At 39.7% G+C, this 18,106-nt stretch overlaps 1 protein-coding gene across 15 annotated transcripts in view; it reads right to left on the reverse strand.

Moving 5' to 3' along the window:
• Window positions 1-18,106, reverse strand: part of PDLIM5 (PDZ and LIM domain 5) — a 123,840-nt gene that overhangs the window by 15,324 nt on the left and 90,410 nt on the right. For all 15 annotated transcript variants that reach the window (XM_086888457.1, XM_086888456.1, XM_086888455.1 and 12 more), the window contains 2 exons: window positions 13,126-13,289; window positions 1,191-1,365 (listed from right to left, as the gene is read on the reverse strand). In XM_086888457.1, coding sequence (XP_086744583.1) covers window positions 1,191-1,365; window positions 13,126-13,289 — 339 coding nt within the window. The remainder of the gene's footprint in view (window positions 1-1,190; window positions 1,366-13,125; window positions 13,290-18,106) is intronic.

The following is an 18,106-nucleotide window of genomic DNA, read 5'->3' on the forward strand; positions in this document are numbered from 1 at the left end:
CCAAAGTAGTTTCATTCTTGGTTTTGTTAGATAAACCACACATGAAAACAGTGTTCCACATTACCAAAATGAAGCCCTAAACCACTTGTGACAAAAGAATCAAAACCCACGGAAGAAAAACAAAGCCCTGCTGTGACAGAAGCTGCAGGATGAACAGAATAATAGAATTTTTTAGGTTGGAAAAGACCTATAAGATCATAAAGTCCAACTGCTCACTCAGCACTGCTAAGTCCACCACTAAGTCATGTTTGTAAGATCCATATCTACACATCTTTTGAATACCTCCAGGATTGTTACTCCAAGACCTCCCCTGGGCAGCCTGTTCAAGTGCTGGACAACCTTATTGCTGAAAAAAATTTTCCTAATATCCAATCTAAACCTCCCCCATCACATCTCGTGGCTATGTCCTATCACTTGAGGAATATTATTTCCAGATGATAAAAGAATGATAAAAGTACTATTGACTGCTGACTTGAGTACAAACCTGCTGATTCCCTTGAACCAACCTCCATATCACTGCAACCTCCTTTCAGGCAGTTGTAGAGAGGGGTAAAGGTGCCTCCTGAGCCTCCTTTTCTCCAGCCTGAACACCCCCAGCTCCCTCAGCTGCTCCTCATAGGATTTGTGCTCCAGACCCTTCCCCAGCACTTGAGGCGTGGCCTCCAGTGCTGAGCACAGGGGGACAACCACTGCCCCAGTCCTGCTGGTTGCTGATACAGGCCAGGATGCCACTGGCCTTCTTGGCCACCTTGGCATACTGATGGCTCATGTTCAGCTGCTGTTAACCAGCAGCCCCACGTCCTTTTCTGCCAGGCAGCCACTCTGCCCCAGACTGTAGTGATGCCTGGGGTTGTTTGTGACTCAAGTGGAAGACACAGGACTTTGTCTTATTGAACCTCATAAAACTGACCTTAGCCCATTGATCCAGCCTGCCCAGATCCCTCTGCAGGGCCTTCCCCAACACTCCAGCTCAATTTAGTCACCTGCTAAGTGTGACTAAGTGTGCCCTTGATCCCAGTCTGGATCATTGATATAGATATTGAGCAGGACACGCTCCAATAACAAGTCTGGGGAGCAACCCTGGTGACCAGTTGCCAACTGGATTTTGCTACATTCATCACCACTGTGGGCCTGGCCATAGAGCCAATTCTGCACACCCCAAAGAGTGACCCCAGCAAGCAGATACACACCTAATGACCTGGTTGCAGTGTGCACACATGGGAGTGCGCTTCCCCGCTGGAATATGCTCCGCTCGCTGAACCAACGTGTCTTGCTCATTTAGCTGCGGTGTTGTTGCAGGCTTTTCACTCGGGGCAGTTGTTCCAGGTGATTTAATACTGTTTGATGCCCATCCACTGACAGGAGCTGGGGAAAGAATGCCAAAAGCATTTAGAGGACCATCTTTCAGTACCAAGTAAATTAACTTGAAATACAAACAACCAACAACATTTGCCTAACATCACTGTCCAGTGTATACCTGCCTCCTGGAAGGAACATACTAAAAAATACTCATTTTCCCCTTCTCCCCCAACAAGTTACCAAGAAAATCCTACCTACTTTATGAAATGTCTGTGAAATAACACAGAATGGTTTTGGCTAACTTGGAGAGGTAGTGGACAAATTTTAACATGTTGAAGAAGTTAGGTAAAAGAATATACAACCTGTGAAGGCATTATTTTGTTTTAGATACAAAAGCTGAAGCCAAGAACATCAGTGTATGAACAGAGGCAGGAAAAAATGACATAGCTACACAAAAAATTTCACAGTGAGTGCAATTGATCATACATCATTACTAACAAGTTGAACAAGAACATACATTCAATACATGTGTAGGAATTTAAAACAAGCAAAATTTGTTTCTACATTGAAATTAAACACTGGCCTAGATCAGTGGATTCTGCCAATCTGAAGCACTCCAAAGGTCATGTTCACATCCTCCTTATAAAAGTATGACACAAATAAAACCCTGACATTTTCAGAAATGTATACGCTACACACTTCCACGTGTACTCAGGGTTTTAGAGCTGGAGAACAGACAAGCTTTTATGGAGTTTGAAAAATGCATTTACAAAAACAAAAGGCACAAACGATGCCTGTTTTAAGGGTAGTGAAGAAACAAACTCTTTTCCTCTGCTTTTCTTTTCCCCCTATTGATATATGTACCTTGGTAACGTACAAGCTACAACAACATGGGTTTATGGGATGTGTTATTCCTTTCAAAAGGAGGTATCTTTCTTTTTCAAGTACATTATAAAAAAGCCCACATTTCCATAGCCTTTTGTTTGCAACCACAGGCAAAAGAAACCTGGAGTGTTTACTTGGTGCCCTGGCTTTAGTACAGCCTTGCTAAACCTTGTAAATCAAAGAGTGAAATTAAGACCCAAGTGGAAACTCAGAGGCAAACAACCAAGTAATGACCGAGACATCACACAGTGCACGATGATGCCTCTGCTGCAGAGATGCAGCTCTCCAACACCAGGGTCAAGGCACTGCTATGTAGCTTTGCAAAAAAAACTTGTTTGTGGATTTGTTAATCTTTGTGCTATTTGACCTCTCTTGTTTTTTGTATCTTCCAGGAAAAACATGGTATTTTTTTTCTGTTCATCTCCATTAACATAATGCTGATCAGCCTCTGTCCTACAGAAATGTTGCAAGTCCTTTTCAGGCAAAACACTGCATTCCCTGCTGAAAGAGAAGTGCCATACTAATTCACAGAGAAGATAGATTCAAGCAACACTGAATCCACAGAAAAATCCAACATAAATGCCAATATTGTGCTATTTGCAGACTATAGCCAAGCACTACACAGTTTAATCAAAACACTACCATGAACTTTAGCAATCCTTTCCTCTACTCACATGTAGGCTAAGACAACACATCTGGAAGAGAAATCCTGCTTAACACCAAAGCTTTTGTACTATAATTAGACTAGCTATTAACCTGCTGATATGGGCTCAATACCTACTTTTGGTTACTCTGTGTATGAAGAAGAAATATATATCTTTTTTTGTTGTTGTTTAAGTGGTTGGTTTACCAAAATTTCTCAAATCAGATAATTTCAAGACTGACATATTTTTGGATCCTTTTCAGAACCTTATGTAGCAAAAAGTATAACAATTTATAAGGGTTGCTTTTTTAAGTTTTACTTCTTTTCACTTTTTTAAAACAAGTCTGTATTTCATGCATAATTAATGAATTTACAGTATCTTGAAAAAATAACATCTTTGTTATTTTTATGTTATCTTGAAACATTCCACACTCCTGAGTGAAAATAATTTAGGAATAGAGGTACTTGATCTTGAACAAGTCACTCTGCTACTGTAGCTCACTTTTGATTATAAATGCCTGCTAAGCTGAAAACCTAGTAAGAGATAAAAATGAAAAAGGTGGCAGAACAGCTTTGAAGGCATGAACAAAAGTGGTGTTGATTAATAGCACTTTCCTCCTCTGTCATCACACATGGTTTTTCAATTTTCAGATCCAATTTCATGAGAAGACAGGAATACACACTAAACCCAAATCTGTTTGAAGACTGCTTTTGCCATAAATCAAATTGCAGCATAGCTTCTAGTGTGTAGCTAATTTCTGTTTGGGTTATCTACGGAATCCCAAAGCCCATTCAGACACATCAGCTGTCTTGTTTGCACTGGGTAGTTAAAAAAAGTCTTTCTGCTTGCTTAAGGGCGGGAAAAAAAAAAAGAAAGGACAAACATCACAATTGCTCCCTTTTCTTTGGTCTCATTACAGCTTTCATTACTGCTGTTTTTATGAATGATGCTTTTCCGAACACTACCCTAACTTCAAAGTTACTACTGGCCAGAAGGAGAATTTGTCTATTTAAACCTTCTCTACAAAGCTGTCAGATCAGTCATTTCCAAGTTATTTAAAGCACTAAAAAGTGAGAGGAGACAGTCCATCATGTTTTAACAAAAACTCTATTTTAAGCAAAACATAATAGAAACCACACAAATTAATAATGTGTCGAGCAAGAGCTGTGACCTGAGCAAATCCAAGCTGGGCATTTAGCGTTGAGGAAGCTTCCTGCCCAGGCTCCCAATTTGTGCCCAGAGCATTCTCACAAGGATTCTCTTTCTCTCTTTGCTAGTAATCACATTAAGACCTTGTTGGTCTTGCACAGTCTCATTCCCCTCTATTCCTCTTCCGAAGTGCACTCGAGCTTCTTTCAGTTCAGATTTTTATTCTAAAAGGAGTCAGTCTGCTTCCTTTGCCTTCAGAGCCATATTCTTATTAAAGAATATACACCAGTAAAGTACTCTAATATCTATACCTATATCAAATACCTTATTTGATATACTGGTTTCTTTGTAAACCTTCTGCAGTTCTCTAGATTTATTTCTTTTTTATTCACCATAGATCATTCTCCCTTCCTCACTGCTTGATTTGCCTCAGCCTTTTATTTTCCTCATTTCCTTCTGATTACCATCCAGAGGATAGCTTTTATTGACCACTTCTGTCTTTTCACAGGTCACAAACATACCTTTAACACTTCAGTAATTTCACCAAAGGTTCATTACTTTCACAGCAACCCATAGACCATTTTTTTGTTGGTGGTGACATTTTTGTTTATTTGGTTTGCCTTTCATTTTTAAAAAATCCAATATTAATTCCCACTTAAATCTATATGAATTGTCAGTACTTTTCCCAAAATATTCCTCCTCTTGTAGCTAGAGAATTTCAAACATCAGGCCTGTTTTCTTGTTTAGATAGAACACTGATATTTCCCATATATCTTTCTACTTCAACAGTAAGTTTAACACTCCTGTGGACAAGATGATTTTACTGCAGAGAGGAAGGGGATAATCTGAGTTCATGGATTCTCTTCCCTTCCTTTCTCTTCTCTATACCCTTGGAAATCTTTCAGATTGAAACACAGCCATTTGATTTAAAAACATCAGGCCCAGAAAACTGATGCAAGTGGTTTTTTTTCTTGCAATGAGAGATTTTACCAGGGCACATGAGGAATGCCAAACCAGGTACAAATCTTTACACCCAAACTCAGTGAAAACCTCTCAACTCTTGGCAACCAGTCTGAGCTCTCCTGTAGTTTGTGTTTTATACTTGGCTTTTTATATTTTACACATACAATCAGCAGCTTTGTTCTCAAGGAGTACTGGGGAGATAGATGCCCCAGTAGTGTCAAGGTGCAAGCACATTTTTAATTGCAAATGGTGACTTATTAGTAATGGGAAGGGAAATTGGCCTCCTGATGACACAATCTCAGCCCATATTTTCCTGTTGCCAGCTCTGCTTGAAATGGGACAAAGCACAACAACTTTTGTGGGTGGTCTGAGGATTTAAAATTAAAATAAAAAAATGCAATTAATAAATAAAATAAATAATTTATAAGAATTATATACTCCGGCAGAAGCTTTTCTGACCTGAGTACCAGAGGGTTTTGGGTTCTGCAAGTCATGACAAGATGTCTGTAGCCAAATTTTTGAGTTTTGTAGGCTTCACTTCACCTTCACTCTTTTTAATTAAACATTCTAAACCACTGTTGATTTACACTGATGTATTGTCATTGCTGTTTTGTTTTTTTTCTAAAATCAAAAACACTCTGTACCTGACTATTAACTTTCTACTTTATTACATTTAAGTTTAGCAAACCCACAGTGTTTGCTTTCACTAAACTCCTTGGTATGGCTAGTTTAATATTTAACATCTTTTAGGCAGGGTAAAGAACTGCCTTTTTTTTTTTCTTTTTTTAAAATCCCAGTGTGACTTTGCCCTTGTTAGTCTAACAATAGGTTGTTCCATCGCTGAGCACATGGATAACTGCAAACACTGCTGAAAGGTTTGGAAGACAAAGGGAGAAAGGCGGATACACAGTGGTGCCAAAGTCACTTTGACAGAGGTTCTCTGGTGCGTAGCAACAATACAACAGCCTGAACTGTTTAACGCTCACTTAAACATAACATCAGCCTTCGTGTAATATCTATAAATAACAATGCTACTTGAAGCAGTGGGAGTGCCAGAACTCCATTTTAGTGTTCTCAGTGATTTATACACTGCAATCAAACTACTGTATTATAAATGGAAAACATAAAGCTTCATACGTCCAATTTTCTGACTTTTCTTAATATATCTGTAGTGTAAGAAATCTTCCTGTTCCTTCCCTCAAAACCAGATGGCCAGATGAAGCAATTGAAAAGCTCTGCTGTCAGCTCACTGCACTGGCTGAATGTAACACCCCATCCACTCCCAGGTCCACACAAAATCACACCAGTTCAGGGCAGAATGCTACAGGACAAGTACAAGGTGAGAAAAAAACAAAACAAAACCTCAAAAAAACTCCCCTCAACAAATGCAAAGTTCATCCCCCATGTTCCGTAGCTGTTTCTTTTGTTTCTTATGAAGTCTTGGAAACACAGCCAGAGCTAAACTCCTTTTGCTGATTAAAGGCAGAACAGGACATTATCATGTCTTTAAATGCTGGGTGAAAGCTGGTATGCACCCGTGGAAAATCAAAACAGGTGCCACCTTGGCCCCATTTCACAGCCCCTGCAACCAGAGGGAACAATTCCTGTGTCAGTAACCAGGCTTTCAACTGGAAAGGCTCTGGGTAAATTAGCTGTAAAGCATCTTAATTAAAATGAGTATGCTGGTTTTGGCTTGCTCAGCCTGTCTCCTTCTGATTTGTTACATCACATACCATCACAAATTTGGCACAACTGGCATTGCTTTTATCAAAAAAGTGGCTCGAGAAGAAAGAAAAAAAACCCAAGTCCCATACTATAGTGTTGCATTTCTCTGCAGTGGCAGTATAGAAACCCATTTGGTAGCTTTCTGCAGATAAGATTTTGTCTCCCTTGCTTTTAAGTTCCTGTTCTGAACTCGTGAGAGCATGTCTGTCCAGTCTCATGTAAATTACCTGTCAGTTTTGTAAAGCTGATGCTTAACACTGAATTCCAATAAGAATGCATTTACCAGAGGAATACTGGCTTTTCATTTGCCGATGAAATATTAGGCATAATTCTTGGATGCCCTACACTTGTGCATCTGAACAGGACACATCACTGCTCTGAACTGGTGCTAATGGAGAGGAACTGATCTGGAAAGCCAGTCTGTGACAAGAAGTTACTTTTTAACAAATCAAAGACAATGAACATTGAATTTTGGAAGTCAGTGAATGTTCCCACTTGATGTGTGTGAAATACTCATAGAGCCAAAAAATCTCTGCATCTCTGTTTAAAGGAACACAAAGAAACACACATCTGTCCAACTAATACAAACAATTCATTTAAGTGTGCAACTTGGTGCAATAGCACACTAATTTGGCAAAACCAAAACACAGGAAAATTATCTAAGGTCATGTTTGTAACACAAAAGCCGAGTTTCTATTCAGCAGATCTTGTATTGAGTTATATCAGGCCATTCTGTCTCTAAAAAGCAGGTGGTACATTTCTGCATCATTACTATGATCTGCCCCTTCTTAAAAATAAACATTCAAGTTTTAGAAACACACTCAGTTTTTCACCACTCTACAGGAGTTACAATTTCATACTGCCAACAAGTTAAGATTAACATTTATAAATTACTCTGGTTTCACAATGGCTTTTGCTTGGCTAAGTGACTTCACATTAATTAACTTGTAAGAACAAACTCTTGTGGTTTGCTGTCACATGATGATATAATTTAGATTAGATGAAAAATTAATTACAGACCAGGATCAGAAAGGCTTTGTGTTTTGACCTGTCAATCATAACACCTTTATGGAGAAGGCTTTCTGCTGTCATGAATGGTGGCTACATCATGGAGCAGCAACCTTCAACTATCTTTTTCAGTGAAAAGTAGTGGAACTGTTTATATTTTGGGACCTACTTTTAACAGAGGCCTTACCAAAAATGCAAGAATATGTCTTAATAACTTAGCAGTGTTAATCCTGTTTTTTCCCCATATTCAGACCACAGTCCTCAAGAGGCAAGTAGCTCCTTGAACTCCTATAATTAGTCCTTGCCTTTAAATTTCTGTTCCACAAAGGAAACAAATTAATATGAGAGGGTCCTAAAAACAAAATTTCAGAACTTTATGAACATGGTGATGGTGACAATAGTTTGGTTGATTTTTCCATGCAGAAGTATTCCCTAAGCTATCAACTTAACTCACCCAGCCCTGTATAGCCTATAAAATCAAGAGTTGATACAGGGGCTGGAGCAATTACAAATGAAACACAGAAAAAGAAAAATGACAAGGACAAAAAGTGCTGCAGTCCATCCCTTTGTGGTACTTAATTCCATAAGGACTTATTGGCAGTACAAGCATTTTGTGATAGCACAATGTATCTCAGTGCCTTCCACAGCTCCATACTGTTTGCCCTGATGGCCAAATTCCACAATTTAATATAGTCTGCATTTTTATCCCACTTTCTACATAAATAAGTAGCAGAACAAGTAGCAAGGAGGGAAACAAAGACTTAAACTGCCAGTAGAGCACCATGACCAGTCACATGTAGGAACAGGCTTGCATTTATTTTTGCTTTTAAAATTTTAACATTATTGAGGGAATGGGATATAAAAAATAAAATGCAGCAAGAAAGCTAGAGGAGGTAAATTCAAGGCTACCAAGTGCATTAAAACAACTTCAAGGAAATAGAAGAATTTTTAAAACAGAGTTGTCTGGGGAGTACTTTTTATGTGCTCGCAGCTAGTTTCTAAGTGTATTCCCTCTGCTGAAGGAATCATGTGCTTAACACATGTGCTTGCTCAGGAATAGGCAATTGACAGTTGTGCATATTGCAAAATATGCTGACATTCCCTAGCAGCTCTGCTGGAAGGGGATTATATATCCCAGTGATACCAGGCTGAGAGAGACCCTGGGAATAAAGAAACTAGCACATCTGAGTAAAGGGTCACTTAAAACACAAGCTTTGAGTGCATCTACTACAAACCCTCCCTATCCCACTCTAACTCAGCTGCAAACCCTAGGGGGAACAAAGGGCATTGACTGCAGTGAAACTCTCCTTTCCAAGAAGCAAAGCAGCCTTTCTGGCCACCAGCTGTAACAGCTCCCCACAGGCCCCTGCCATCCCACAGGACCCCAGCAAGCAAGCTGCATGCTGCCTGCCCAGCTCCTGTACTGGAGGGCAGGCTGTGGAGCTGGCAGTGCTGTGCCTGGCAGACACCCCTACGGTCCCCATGCATCAGCAGCTCACCCCTCAGCAACAGCGTCCGAAAGATGCCAGGAAAGAGAAAGCAATTTCACATGAGAAATGTAACATCGGAAGTCCTGACCACTTCTGACCATCACAGATCCTGCTATGCTCTCTGTGAGAACCGTTTGGCTCCTGGACTGACTCCAGTTGGTGGAGCTGCGCCTACCAGGCAATTACACCTTCTGGAACTGTCCTGGCAGTTTCAATTCGCCACGGTGCTACTCACTTCCTTTCAAGTTGCCATGGAATGTTACAGCATGCTGACAAGCAGCTGTCATCTCTCGGCCACGAGGTGGCTGCATGGCAGTGGCGAATGAAAGCCATTCCTGTGTCATGGAAAAGCCATAACATGAAAGCCATGCTCTGTGTCCTTGCCCAGGATAGAAAATGCCTTGGGGTTCCTTGGGGGTGAGCAATGCTACCTAAGTGTAGAGTCATAGTTAGTTATCAAATGGTAAAAGAGCTCACTGCAATGTAGCCAGGATGCTCTGGGTTATTTCATTCTTTGAATTTAATACTATCTTGTAAAAATCTTCTGCCTGTGTGTCTGTACACATAACACACGGTAATGGTGTGTTTTCACTTGTTTCAACAATAGAAAAAAGACTGAAGATTACTGAGCTTCTTAGCCACGCCTTGAAAGAAAGCATGAGGCAGCCACCCCTCACTTCCTCTAGCAAACCACTGAGGAATCCTGTACTATTAGGATTTGTTCCGAAAAGGACTAAAATCTCTGTTACCAGCACACTGGGCCACTATCATAATAGCATTCATGGCTACTCCATGAATGGCCCCCACAGCCAGTGAGGATAATTCAGGCCTAAATGTGTTATCATTGTGAGATCCCTGTGGATCATGACTGAATTCTGTCGAGAGAAACCCAATCCCTGAAGCATCTCCAGGTTCACTATCTCAGCCATTCAACTTGGAGCATCTTGTTCCCAGGTCATGAAATAGCTCATATGTCACCTACAACAAAATAATCTCTCTGACACCTTCAGGCATCTCTGCACAATCTCAAAAGAAAAAAAAAAAAAAAAAAAAGCTAACAATAATCAACATAATCAACTGAAGCTGAAAAAAAAAAGGCATAATACTTTTTTTTTTTCTTAAAAAAAACAGGTATTCTCTGTCTGGCCTATACAAGAAAGAGATTCCAGCTAATAATTGAAAAGATCCTGTCTATTCATGTCTACCCAAATGACCTCTATAGTCAGACAACTTAATAAAATCACTGCTAATCTTCATGCCACACCATCAGTCAGCATCTTAGGTCTTCCCCAGGCACAAACAAAATCCTATGACATGCCTGTTTTGATTTGGAAACATCTTGGTGTTAGAAACAATATTCATAAGAAGGGTGATTGGTACTAGAGCTACAAAACTGTGGTCCCAATAAACTTCTGCTATTAATATCATACTGCTATACATTTACATAAGACTCTATCTTCCTTCTAATTATTTCCTAAGCTAGACTTCAGCTATGAAATCAAAGGGTTTTTTGGTCTAAAACTTTGACAGGCCTACGGCCTATGAAACCAAATTTTGTTTGGCCTGTGAAGCACTGGCAATTTTACTTTAAGGAAAACTTTATGCTCACAGACTGCAAACAAGCAGCAGAACTGAAGTCCAAGCATTCTCTGAAACACTTTTCTTTCTTTTTCTTCAACATCTGATTAATTTTATCAAAACATTCAATAATTGAAACAGTTTGACCTCTCCGACGGCTGTTCCACCTACAGGGGGCATGCACAGACTGGCTTCCCATGGCAATGGGTGACTCTTTGTGTTCCTAAGATGCAAATGTTAACTGAAGCTCCTCTGGCACCTGGGACATGGTACCTCCTCCCATCCTGTTAATTCCTGGGCAGTTGACATTCACACTGCTGTATTATCTTCCCTGTACTTTCCAGTTTTAAGGAACTCTGAGTCTTCAATGCCTCTCTCTCCTACAGCTTTTATTTCTGGCTCCCCCAACATTTTTGGGGAGAGGTAACAGCTTTGCTTCTTTGCAACTTAAGCTGTGCATCTCAGAACCCTTCATCAAGGGAGCACAAAGCTGATACCCTAATGACCATTTCTGTCCACCAGCTTCTCTGGCAGTATGACCTTTCTAAGCTTTCTTTAAGCTGTTCTGGAATATAGCAATCAAAAATTCTCCTCCTGGCTTTCCCCCTCACCTGCCTACTCAATATCTCTGATGTAAAAAAAGAGATTTTCACATTACACAAGAGCATAGGCATAGATTTTCAGAGTACTACAGAATCAAGTGTAGTTTAATTAATCTCTTTAAATCTTTCTCCTTCATGAACATCTTAAAAAACCAAAAAAAGGCTATTTCAAACATTTGACTCCTATTAACAACAGAGTACACTAGTACGATTTAGCAGTGAAACATTAAACACACTAAACATACCAAGCTACCAACATATTAAAAATGAGTGTGGTACTACAGAAACCCCAAACTGATGGGTGGTTTCTAAGCAAGTGAAATAATTCATCACTTGGTGAGACATAAAGCTATATCAAACGTGAAGCACAAGCAGTCACTTAGAAAAATTCAGGTTTATGACATTCTCACGAAAGTTTGCCTTAAGCACACATGCTACCAGAAAACCTAACTTTAAAAAGTGTTGGGACTTCTATTGTTACTGTTCCTTTTGAGTTTTTTCCCCCCCTTCTAATGCTAGCTAACTCAGAGAAGTAAAACAATGCTAGAATTAAACTGATCTAAATTTTAGGAAGAATTTACCTTGTCCTCATTAGTAGACTCAGTATTTGCCAGGAAAGTACAGCAATGACAGTGCATTGCCATCTTGAGGCTTCCTACAGAACTGCACAGCCCAGTCAATACACATCAACTTGCTACCAACCACAGCAGTCATTCAACCAAAAGTGCCAAAGCCATTATAAAACATGCAGCATTAACACCATATTTTTCTTCTTTATTTTATGTCAGGGCTTCAATAGTTCCATTTTGGGACTATATACTTCTAAAGAGGGAAAACCCTTACATAGAATAAAAACAAATTAACAGATAGAGCTATTTAGCATAATTGATTCTGTCAGGAAAAGAATCAAGACTATTCATCTCATATTAACAAGAAAAAGCTGAAATTAAAGCTTAATTAATAATAGAGATTTCCCAGATCCTTTGAAATTACTACATGAGTTTAATTCAGCACCAAAGACTGATTCAGCTTAAAAAATTACCCCGAGTAACTACTGCATGCAATACTATGAAAACCTAAGTACACAGTTACACATATAAACATATCTGTATTATCTAGTAACATAGGAGTGCTCAAAGAAAACAGAATACTTTCCAGATAGAAAACATTCTGGTGTGGGTTCAAAGGGTTAGAGGTAGTAGCTATGTGAATTCTCCTTGCAAGAACTTTTACACAAATCTCTGTAACCAAACATATGTAATTATCTGGCACCCTGCTCAAATAAAAACTACAGTTGTCAAATGCATAAACACTCTAATGCTTCAGCCTTTTCTATCTTTTTTTTTTTTTAATTAATTAGTACTTTGGAAAAGATCATTTGGAAAACACATGTATATGGATAATGTCAACACATGTCGATATTCCTACCTGAAATAGCATGGAATATACTTGAATCTACAGTCACATGGGAAGCACCAAGCTGAAACTGTGGGGTGTATATACATATAATTGATTGGTATGAATGCTTTTAATAGAGGTGTGGGGCAACTGATTTTGCCTGTTTGTGAAACCAATTGCATCTGTGAGGCTACTTACAAAGAGCTACCTGTTTACTAAAATAGCTAAATTGGTTTTTCTTCTCTTTGCCATGCAAACTGGCCTGTACTCGAAACCCACAAACAGCCATTTGAAGCCGTTGTTTTTACACCCAAGGTTAAATTTGTTTTCCTGAGCCACCCAAAGGTCTTGAGGTGAACAAGAAAAAGCCTCTCTGGAAGTTACCTGCTTGGTTTGGAGGCTGCCAGCCCTTGGCAGAACCCAGGGGTGCCGTTGGCTTGAGGACTGCAGCAGGTGTGGTGTTGGCAGGAGCAGGTCTCACATCCACATTGTCCTGGCAGGAAGGGACGCTCCTCACTGGGGCAGGCTGGGCAGCTTCCAGGGAATCACTGTTCAGAAATGAGGCAAAAGTAAATAAATGCTTCTTGCTAGAACAGGAGAATTTGTGAAATGGAGATGTGGAGTGAGATTCCCTTCACCCCCCATCCAACAATGCAGCACCCACTGGTCTGTCATCACCAACAATGCTGTGGTAGTTACAGTACACTAAAGCTGCTTTCTAAGAACTGGACATTTGAGTAAGGTCTGCCAAAAGTCACTACAGTCAACTAAACCCCTTCACAATTTTAATTTTAAAATAGTTGTAGGTTTCTTTAGTCATTAAACAACATGCACAATATTTTATATTACCTCTTTAGAGCACTTTACAGCTGCTTTTATATTTTAAGGGTTGGCAGAACTCTTTTAGCTCTTTAAAAACACACATGATGAAAACCGAACTTAATCACAATTCACCTGGAGTGCAAGTAGCCACTAATTACATTGCTAGCAAGAAAATCTTCCATTTCTCACTTGCCTTTGGGAAGCTGAAAATAAATATTTTTATTTAAAATATTCAAAGTAGAGGAGTAATTACTAATGAAAGTCATTTGCAAAACAAAAGTACACCACAACCAGGAAAAGAACATACATACATAAAATACCATTCCGAAAACATATTTTGCACAATTTGGAAACACATTGATAAGAAATGGTTAAGCCCCTAAAAAGAATATACGGCACTAGAAGCCTTGTATTCTTTCCTCTATTGAAGAAAAACAAATTTACAGCACATGTGCACCATGCGTATTTTCACCAGGGTCATTCCCAGAATTACAGGTTGTGCCAAGTTCGTAAAGTAAAAAATCCATGAGCTATTTTTACATTACAAGTGTTGCACATGCACAGTACTGCCTTGCCCATATGACATGCAACCACTTGAACACACCATGAGACCAAAACACTGTTCATAACCTTCATTTTTTTTAAATTTTTTTGTTGTCTCTAGGTTTACAGGGTAAAAAAATCATGCATTTACAATCTTCTTCTGAGTAAGGGACAAAAAAGTTATTCACAGTTTGGAGAATAAATCTGAATGCTCAGTTTAATGAGTAGCAGCTATGGCAATTGCAGGCTTTTGGTAACAGCAGTATCTGTGCTGAACTGGCACTGGTGGATTTGCTGTGGGCACAAGCCCAGTGAAGCACAAAGTGAGACCTTGCATTCCATTATCTTCAAATGTTGAAAAGATATTAAAGACATTTGTATAGCTCAAATGGAGTACATGTCAGATTCCTTTGAGACTCATGTTCCGAGTCTTTATTACAGGCAGATTTTAAGGCAGTGGAGATACAGGGCATAAAAGTGCTAATGCAGACTGAAAGAAAAAGGATAGGTAAGTACCCTCTGATGTGAAGTAGCAGCAGTGGTTGAAAATGACAAGGTAGTTTAGGATTGGCTTCCACAATGAAAAAAGTGCATGTCTGCAACTTCATTGTTACAGAAACATCCTTCTGTACTGTTGAATATATTTGACATGTAGCCCATCAAAACCACTCCAGGCCAGAGCCCCACTGTAACTTTAAGAATTTCTTGTTAACACTGTTGGTGCTAAAAAAAGAAAGTTTCCTCCTTCTCCATCCAAGAGGCTCATTACTGCTGGTCAAATAATTTTTCAAGTCTAGCACCTCTTTACTGCCTTTGTCTGGAACATATAAGTCATAAATAATACAAATCATCAGTCAGAAATAAGAAAATCCTGCTGACTCAGCAGCTGTCTTTTACAGCAGAGAGTACTTGACAAGTAAAAATGGATTCCAGACAAGCAGAAAAGGTCCTCCAGGGAAAAGATGGCAAGGAAGCAGACTCTGATGGATGCCCACAAGGCTCATTGCAATGCTGACTAGAAACTACCACTGCCATTTTTGTGGTGGAATTTTGAGGCTTGTAAATGACATGGCATGCCAGTTCCTGAAGCAACAGAATGTTGGAGACACTCAGGCTTTCATTTAGAAATTAGGTGAAATCCTAAAGATCCCAAACTAAAAAACAATTATAAACCCAGGTATAAGCTACCTCTGATTTTTTTTCATCATCTCTGGAAGTTTACGTGCCAGGAGACTCAAGCAAGAAGCTTCCCAAGGGAAAATCCTGAAGCCATCACTCTGAGCAAGAGGATGTTGCTGGTCTCAGGGCAAAATTTCTGATAGAACTTGGACACCCTTTGTATTGCATGTCTGATTCTTTAAAGCAAAAATTGAATAAACTCAAGCCACAAGCACAGCCTGTTAATTTAACAGGCAGGCTGTTACTGCAGCTGGGAAAGTCACAACTGTGTGATATTGCCCACCTATGGCAGGCTGCATGAAATAATGCAGCATTTTTCTGGAATTACAGCCTCCAATCAGCTGGCTGTGAGTGCACATGCAGTGTTGTCTGCAGAAGGACTGATCCATTTTTGTCTCACTTTCAAAGATGCACTGCACCCCCAGCAGTGTCTCCCTCATAAGAAGTTCAACCTTTTAAACGCCAAACTTCAAATTCATACTGCGAAGTTAGTTCCTCAACACTTCATGTTTTTCTACACTGAGAAACACTCAAACTCTAGTTACTGTTATCCAGCTTTACGAATATAGTGATGGACCTTTCCAGAAACACAGTTATCTTCTACAAATGGCTGTACAATGGCCACAATTATCCCCACTACTATTTTGCAACTCACTAGGGTATTGTACAATGATGACCCAAGTTTCACCATCTAGAAAATACAGGATTTGAAGAGACAAAAAAATATACTGAAATTTAAGAAAATACATTATGGAAGAGAGCTCCCACCTGCTTTTCAGTGTCATCACTGGGAAGCTGAGGGAGGAATGATAAACCTTATGTATTTACCAAGTCCTGTGTGAGTATTTCTCAGACTTCCCAGCTGACACTCATAGGTCAGCTTCAGGTCAAGAACATTTTAATCTCAGAACACTTGTACTATTACTAATGACACACCTACCTTCTGACTCTAGCATTAACATTTTAACTCTGTTCCATAGCTTCTAAACTACTCCTTCTCCACCTGATGAATACTTACAGCAAATACCAATTTTTTCCATGATGAAAACAAATGCAACCAAGAGGCTCATCCCTGCAAGCCAACATTTCCTGCAAGCTGTGAATGCTCTGCTGTCAACCTTTGGGCAAGGGATTTTAACACTGCGAGAATGAAGGAACGGTGAAACGTGAGTCTGTCAGATTCAGTCTTGTGCCCTGAAAACCCATGAGAAGTTTGATTAATAAGCTATGGGAATATTAATCAAAATAATTCTGGAAGTGTGTTGCAAGGGAAACAGATTGCAAAAACAGCCCAAGAAAAATGTCTGGCAAAGAAGCAAGCCAAAGACACCTCTCTATTTTTTACATATGCTAGCTTATACTTAACAGACATGCCTGAAATTCCATGGAGAACAGCTCCTACTACACAGTGCAGCCTTATTTTATCAAAGTGTGTGTATGGAAAACAAACAAATTTCTGGGGAGCCAGTCAAGAGGCTTGGGGGGACACACACAGCTCCAGTGCCAATGCAAACTTTATTCAGAGCCCACAAAAGGCTCCTCAGACCCTGTCTCCTGGTCAACAAAAGCACTGTTGGAAACTGGAAACTGGGGAAAAATCCCTAGAAAAAGCAAGTAGTAATTCCTCCTCCTCTGAGGGAAGAAGTGGGTCCAAGTCACACATGATATAAGCATCTGTTTTTCAGAGACCAGGCTGAACACATTTCAGAGGCGTTTTAAGAAATTTGCACTGGAAAAATGTTCTGAATGTATTTAGAGGTTTTGATGCTCCTCCCTCCCTCAAAAACCCCAAACCCACAAAAATGAAACAAAAACCCCCAAAGAAACAAACAAAAAGAACCCTCACCAGAACAAAAAACAAGCTAACTCACAAACAAACAAACCCAACCAACCCCCAAGAAAACAACCAACCAAACCAACCAGAGAAGAAAAACATATAGATGCCTAAATCTCCTTCATCCTTCCATGGCAACTCCTACACAATGCTGTGCTGCTGAATTTCTTCACACAAACTTTAGGGAAGCTAATAATGGAGATGTTGCTATCAGCCAAAGGGACACCTACTAAAGAACTTAAAAGGAATTGAGCTTGCTGCCATGTAACTTCTCAGCACAAAAGTGATAACAAGGGCCAAGTCAATTGGACTTTCCCGAGCAGGTTCAAGGGATATGGCTGGACTTTCTCCTCATGCAAGCCCAAGATACTGGCTATCCATCTGTAAAAATTATCAGTTGGGCCCTAAGCTCAGTCTGGTACACCAGTATTTTACTAATAGTTCTGTGGCTATAAGTGATAGCTTAAGTAGCTTGTTAAACTAACTTGTTCTGTTGTCCAGAACAACTGTGGAAGTTGTTGGAACAAATCCACTGCAGTGTGAGGAAATCTGCTGACAAAACAGGTCACGTAGTAGCTAAGGGACAGTTTGTAAATGCTTTCTCCAGATAGCCAAGAATTCTGTGACTTGGATCTCAGGTCTCAATTGTTTGTCATACCAATCATGTGCTATATTTTGTCCAGTATCAAAGTACACAATAGCTAAAAATATATATATAGGAAACCAGAAAAAAGTAGGTATGACAATGATGACAGAACTCCATGAACAAGGGAAATACAAATGGCTTTTTGCAAGGGTTTTCTGGTGTAACAATAGAGAAACAGAAGACAAGAAGTACTGAGTGCTGACCTTGTTCCCACCCCTACTACAAGCCCACGGTGTCAGTCAGTGTTTACAGTTCGTCTTAACCTAACAGTGCTCCAGTACCTTGTGAGAGAGAAGAAAAGCAAACCAAAGTAATAGAAAGAAAGAGCAGAGAAAGTCATC

This window comes from Cyanistes caeruleus, chromosome 5, assembly GCF_971803275.1.
Source record: "Cyanistes caeruleus chromosome 5, bCyaCae1.hap1.1, whole genome shotgun sequence".
In the NCBI taxonomy this organism is placed as follows: Eukaryota; Metazoa; Chordata; class Aves; order Passeriformes; family Paridae; genus Cyanistes; species Cyanistes caeruleus.